The sequence below is a fragment of the Penaeus monodon genome, chromosome 10 (genome assembly GCF_015228065.2).
Source record: "Penaeus monodon isolate SGIC_2016 chromosome 10, NSTDA_Pmon_1, whole genome shotgun sequence".
NCBI classification, from domain to species: domain Eukaryota; kingdom Metazoa; phylum Arthropoda; class Malacostraca; order Decapoda; family Penaeidae; genus Penaeus; species Penaeus monodon.
In genome coordinates this window covers 32,297,584-32,304,642 of record NC_051395.1, presented here as the reverse complement: position 1 = coordinate 32,304,642, position 7,059 = coordinate 32,297,584, and the positions used below count along the sequence as shown (strand labels likewise).

At 41.7% G+C, this 7,059-nt stretch overlaps 1 protein-coding gene across 1 annotated transcript in view; it reads left to right on the top strand.

The window, feature by feature from the left end:
* Positions 1–270: 270 nt before the first annotated feature.
* Positions 271–7,059, top strand: part of LOC119578023 — a gene marked incomplete at its 5' end in the record, with an annotated part of 7,031 nt that continues 242 nt past the window's right edge. Inside the window, 5 exon segments of the mRNA XM_037925735.1 lie at positions 271–455; positions 2,790–2,963; positions 3,733–3,879; positions 5,364–5,567; positions 5,981–7,059. The exon segment at positions 5,981–7,059 is cut by the window's right edge and continues 242 nt beyond it. Coding sequence (XP_037781663.1) covers positions 288–455; positions 2,790–2,963; positions 3,733–3,879; positions 5,364–5,567; positions 5,981–6,163 — 876 coding nt within the window. The 3' untranslated portion in view covers positions 6,164–7,059.

Here is a 7,059-nt window from a genome sequence, read left to right as displayed (position 1 = left end):
TCTCTCTCTCTCTCTCTCTCTTTCTATCTTTCTTGCGTAAACTCTCCAACATGAAGCATTTACACCCCACATTACAACCCCATCACGTTTCCTTCAGGTACAAAGAAACCAAAAACATTTAGCCTAAAAGGAAAGACCCTAAACTCAAGTGAATACCCGTGTCTTTTACCCCAGAAACAGAACTCTTTATAAAAATCATTGGTATTAATGTGTTGTTATAGCTGCATAGTGGAGACATAACTCTAACAAGAAAATCGCTTTGAAACTCAGTTGCAGAAAGAGAAACCATGGTGACGACCCAGCGCAACCCAGCGGGCCTGGTGAAGCTGTGCCTCGTTGCCGTTCAGAAACTACTGGCTTCGGCGGCCATGAAGCGCACTTGGAGCTCAAACAAGAATGACCTTTCCAGCATCGTCCAATCACACATCCCGCACAACCTCAGGCAGAAGTTACAGGTTTGTATGGTTTTCTACATTAATTTCTTTTCTTTGAATGATGGGTGATGTGATTTATTTATTTAGTTTGACATTTGGAGTAGCAGTGATCTCTTCCAGCTGAAGTCACATACAGTTATTTGTAAGCGTGATGTTTGTTTCTCTCTACCGGTGACCATTGACGACGGGTGCTGTGCGTTATTGATTACAAATCCATACGCTACTGTACGCTGGATATCGATTTAGATATTGATGCTAAATCACGGTATTCACACTTAAGTTATGCACAATATCTTGTGCATATGGTCACCGGTAAAAACAAACAAACATTAAACGAGTGTAAATAAATTGTGAACGTAACCACACTTCACAGCCCACTTAAATGAAACACATAAATAGATAAATAAAAAGTTATTGTTATATAACCAATAAAATGCAGGCGTTGAAACTATCGATTTTTACATGCCCTTCGCGCGGACGATCAATAGGCCAAGCTCACCGGTAGCTGCCAGGCGTAGTTCTCGGAGGGACATGAATTGCTGATACAATGTCGTTTCCCCGCGATTCTCCTTTAGCATTCTGTAGACCTTTTATTTCACAGGATTTAGATTTATCACGCTTAGATTTTTTGGGAAGTACAATGACGCAGAAATTGAAAAGTGTCGTTTGTTATTGGCTGTTCTTATCCTCGGCTAGAGAATAGGATAACTTGATTTCTTTGAAGGAAATCGTGTTGTTAATATGACATTCATTTCCTGAATATGGACAATATGTGTCGCATTTGGTCGGAAGGTATGTGTGTGTGTGTGTGTGTGGTGTGTGTGTGTGTGTGTGTGTGTGTGTGTGTGTGTGTGTGTGTGTGTGTGTGTGTGTGTGTGTGTGTGTGTGTGTGTGATATGTGTGTGTGTGCGCATATATATATGCACATACATACTGTGTGTGAATGTGTGTGTGTATATATATGATATATGATATTATATATATATATATTATATATATATATATATATATATATATAGTATATATATATGTTGTATATATATATATTATATATATATATATATATATATATATATATATATATATGTGTATATACATATATATATATATATATATATATATATATATATATATATATATATATATATATACCCATATACACACACACACACACACACACACACACACACACACACACACACACACACACACACACACACACACACACACACACACACACATATATATATATATTATATATATATAATATATATATATATATATATATATAATTATGATATATATATATATATATATATATATATATATATATATTATATAATATATATATGTGTGTGTGTGTGTGTGTGTGTGTGTGTGTGTGTGTGTGTGTGTGTGTGTGTGTGTGTGTGTGTGTGTGTGTTGTATATGTGTGTGTGTGTATATGTATATGTGTGTGTGTGTAAGACGGCCCATTTCAGCACACGCCAAATCTCTCGCAGGGAGGCCCACTAAGAAATCTTAAATGATTTCCCATAACTTCCCATAGCCCTAAAAGACTCTCTTGGGACCACTTGTAGCAGATTCCTTCCCTTGCCTACCATTGCCATACGGATAACGTTATTAACTTATAAATACAGTAACACCAGCCTCCACACACCAAACTTTTGATAGACACGACAGCGGATGCGACATCCGCAGGCCTTCCGCCTCGTGAAGTCGCCACGTGTACATGATCACATCCTCTCCTCCATACTTCCGAGTACCTCGCAACCCTTTCGAGTTTCTTAGTTCAATCTGTATAAAAGAGGGTCGCATGCGAGCGACAGCAGACAGACCGACAGACAGACAGCCTACAGTACGCTGACCGGACCGAACCTCTGTCCGTCAGTTGTACCATACTCTCTACAATTAAGCGGCTGTAAGAGGACGAGAAGTCTGTTTCACCTTTGCCGCTGCCCAGGATTTCCGCATCGTGCCAAACGCGATTTGTCGGCGCTCTACCGTTCATCGCCCATCGTTGCAGTACACACACACACACACACACACACACACACACACACACACACACACACACACACACACACACACACACACACACACACACACACACACACACACACACACACACACACACACACACACACACACACACACACACACACACACACACACACACACACACACACACACACACACACATGCATGTGTTTGTGTATACACATGAATGGAAAGTGTGTGTGTGTGTGTGTGTGTGTGTGTGTGTGCGCGCGTTTACATATTTACACGTATACACTCAAGCTAATACCTATCCCCATGCCCATGCAAATCCCTGACCCTTTGTTCCGGCCACAGGAGCAGGTGGTGCAGGACTGGCGCGTGTACGACACCGTGACCCTTCGCCTCCTGGAGTTGCTATTCTCGCCAGCCACCTGCTCCCTCAGACTCATCCACATCCGCACCTTCTACAGAGATGCCTTTGTGAATCTCTTGCCTCGTCTCACGGGCTTGATGGAGCTTAGCATTCAGGTAGGCAGAAAGGGTATGTGTATGCTGTATATGTATGAATGTATGTCCTTCCCTCTCTTTACCTGTCTCTCGTTCTTTCTCTTTCATATTTTCCTATCTCTCTCTCTCTCTCTCTCTCTCTCTCTCTCTCTCTCTCTCTCTCTCTCTCTCTCTCTCTCTCTCTCTCTCTCTCTCTCTCTCTCTCTCTCTCTCTCTCTCTCTCTCTCTCTCTCTCTCTCTCTCTCTCTCTCTATGCCTGTCTGTCTGTCTGTTTATCTATATCAGTATATCTGTCCTCCCAAGGCATCTATACACAGGCATAACCACTCCATTTTGATGAATCTCCTAGTCCCGCCTCATCATCTTTATTCATTGCAAATATTCAGAATCTCTTTTATTGTTATTACTGAACCATTTTCGAAGAAAATGCACTGGAATAACAAAAATGAGAGTAACTGTGAGATATCAGATATAGCGATTTTTTTATATAAAATTTATTCGATATTGTTATACTTACCAGAAGTAAAAGCACAATCCCCATCTTTTTTATGATAGTTATGCGTTCCTTACTATTAACAGCCTTCAGAATTTTCTTGGGAAAAAATTCTTTTCATTTTGGGTTCAATAGACTGTATGGAAGTGAAGCTACCTAGAAATATGTACTCTGTGTCCTCTTACGTATACATGTTAGTGTAGTTGCTCATGCAGTTATTGTTCAATTAAAAAACAACACGGAAGTAGCGTTTACCGTCATCCTCATCGCCTCAGCAGAAACTTTTTGCTTCCGCAGGACCCAGTGTGGACGCTGAGCAGGCGACAGCTCGGGTTAGCAGCCACTGCCCTGTCTGCCATGACGCATCTCCGCGTGCTGACCTTGCAGTACTGTGCTCATGACCGGCTCCTGGCAGTCGTTGGTGCTAACTGTCCGTTTATACAGGTGGGTTTTAGTCCCTTTGCGTGAGGTATAGGGTTTGTCTTGTTTTCGTGGACTTTGTTATTGATAGTGGATTTTTTTGCGGATATTTTTTAGGTTTTACATCAAGTGTAACACAGATTACATATTTTAGGAGAGGGTGGCTTATTCTCTCTCCCTCTCTCTCTCTCTCTCTCTCTCTCTCTCTCTCTCTCTCTCTCTCTCTCTCTCTGTCTCTCTCTCTCTCTCTCTCTCTCTCTCTCTCTCTCTCTCTCTCTCTCTCTCTATATATATATATATATATATATATATATATATATATATATATATATATATATATATATAACACACACACACACAATATATATATATATATATATATATATATATATATATATATATATATATATATATATTATATATATCATATATATATATATATATATATATATTATATTTTATATATAGTGTGTGTGTGTGTGTGGTGTGTGTGTGTGTGTGTGTGTGTGTGTGTGTGTGTGTGTGTGTGTGTGTGTGTGTAAATGTCTATATATATAATATTATATATATATAATTATATATATATATATATAATATAATATATAGAGGCCGCCGTGGCCGAGTGGTTAGAGCATCGGACTCAAGACTGTCACGACGCCAATTAAAAGGTTCGAGTCACCCGCCGGCGCGTTGCTCCCTTGGTTAAGGAACTTCACCTCGATTGCCTGCCTAGCCGCAGGGTGGGTAAGCCAGCCCAAGTCAGTGCCGGTCCCAGAAACGGGTAAATAGAGATGGTGACTCAATAAAAACACCGGGCGGAAGGCAACGGCAAACCACCGCTTTAAATTGCCAAGAAAATCATGAATATCCATGATCGCCAACGTCCTTGTGGGACAGGGCGCTTAAGGCCGCGGTGGCCGAGTGGTTAGAGCATCGGACTCAAGACTGGCACGACGGCAATCTGAGTTCGGCGCGTTGTTCCCTTGGGCAAGGAATTTCACCTCGATTGCCTACCCAGCCACTGGGTGGGCAAGCCAACCCAAGTCAGTGCTACCCCCAAGCCTGGATAAAATAGAGAGAATGATTACCTAAAAGGTAACACCGGCACTCTCCGTGGAAAGGAACTGGGGACCCTACTACGTACTCACTCCAAGAGCATCACAACATGAGAACTACATTTAAGTATCATGCTGTGACCACGGCGGCTCAAACATGAACCTACTGTAAAAAAAAAAATATATAATATAATACATATAACACACACACACACACACACACACACACACACACACACCTTCCTCTACGTCTCTCCTCTAACTCTCCCTCACCACTGCCCTTTCACTATTCTTACTTACCCTCTCCACTCCCCTGCCACCTCTACTCCTTCACTCTCACTTCACTCTTTCTCCTCTCACCTTTACCTCCCCTTCTCCACTCCTTAAACTCTCCCCTCCCCCACACCTTCCACTACAACCCCCCCCCCCCCCCACATCATTTTACCTCCCCAGGTCGTAGACGTTCGTGGTTCTCGAGATGTGACTGACGAAGGCGTGTGGTCACTCGTCACCCTGGACCCCGGGGGCGCCTTCCTCTCCCTCGAAAGTCACTTTCAGAAGCAGAAGGTGTCCGAGAAATTCCGCAACTGCTGGGGCGCTGCCGTCAAGTCTCTCACCTCTAAGTTGGTCACTGCTCTCACTGAGGCGACAGTGCAAGTGAGTCATTCTGAGGGTGCGAGGTCGACTGGTGTGTGTGTGTGTGTGTGCGTGTGTGTGTGTGTGTGTGTGTGTGTGTGTGTGTGTGTGTGTGTGTGTGTGTGTGTGTGTGTGTGTGTGTGTGTGTGTGTGTGTGTGAGTGAGTGGTGGTGTGTGTGTGTGTGTGTGTGTGTGTGTGTGAGTGAGTGAGTGAGTGAGTGAGTGAGTGAGTGAGTGAGTGAGTTGTGTGTGTGTGTGTGTGTGTGTGTGTGTGTGTGTGTTTGCATGCGCACTGTGAATGTATGTGTGTCTCTGTCTGTGTGTGCATACGTTATGTAGTTCTGTATACCTGATTTTACTTTTTTCATCGTACCCTCATTTATTAGCGATACTAATTACCTTCTCTCCTACCATTTCTTTATTCAACTACGCAGGCGGAGCAGACGAAGGAGGAAGATCAGCCCGTGAACTGGTGCCGATGCTGCGCCACACTGACATATATAGACTTGCGCTGCACGAGGGTCACCCCCGTCGGCCTCTCCCTCTTGACGCAGGCCCTTCCACCCACCACCCAGATCGTACGCAACGCCCAGGGATGCCTGGCAACACAGACCTGAGTAAATGGGGGTTCCATTAGCTTCGAGGTTCATCTGTCCTTAGTCACAACGCGTTCCATATATTTTTTTCTCTTGTTTCTTACATTTTCTTTTCCTTTCTTTTTCTTTTTCTTTTATTTTGTTTTGTCTGCGCTCAGAGTCAGTGTTCAAAGTTTCATCTCCTCATTTCTCTCATGTGTGTTTTCAGGGGTCATAATTTATGTCACTTTTACGTGTGTGATACCTTTCGTTTCATTTTCGGAATATCTGAAAGACAGAAATATGTATATTTTTCCGATTTTGGAAAGTGTCTTTTATGGATTTTTGTTGTTTATGCAAACTGATATTTTTGTTTTCTGTATATAATTTTGACTGTCTTTGGTGTCACGTTTTATCCTTTGTCTTCGAAGATTTTTTCAAGACCTTTTTTGTATTTAATTATGTTCACGTGGATGAGGTTGTCATGCCATGAAGTGTGTACATTCCTAAACACTATGCATTCCCAAAAGAAATGCATTATTTGTGTACGTGGATGATATAGTCATCACCATTATCATATCATCACTATCATCATCATCATCCTTCTCGATATGAATGCGTTGAACATTACATTGTGATATTTCATTTCTAATCATGTTCCTAATTAAACTCTTCTCAGCGTAACCCACCACTCTTTATATGTGATTTGTCTGACAGACAGTTTAACATTATCCTATGGTTTCGCATTATATATATAAATCCCCCATCTACTAAGCTCCTTTAACTGTTGTAGGTTAGAGGAGACTTAGTGATGGATGGAAAATAATTACTTTTGTGACTGGCAGTATGGCAATCCATTATTTTTTCTCGCTACAGATTTATCTCGGATGTAAAATAATAAATAAATAATTAAATAAACATGTCGTCTGTGGAAAGCC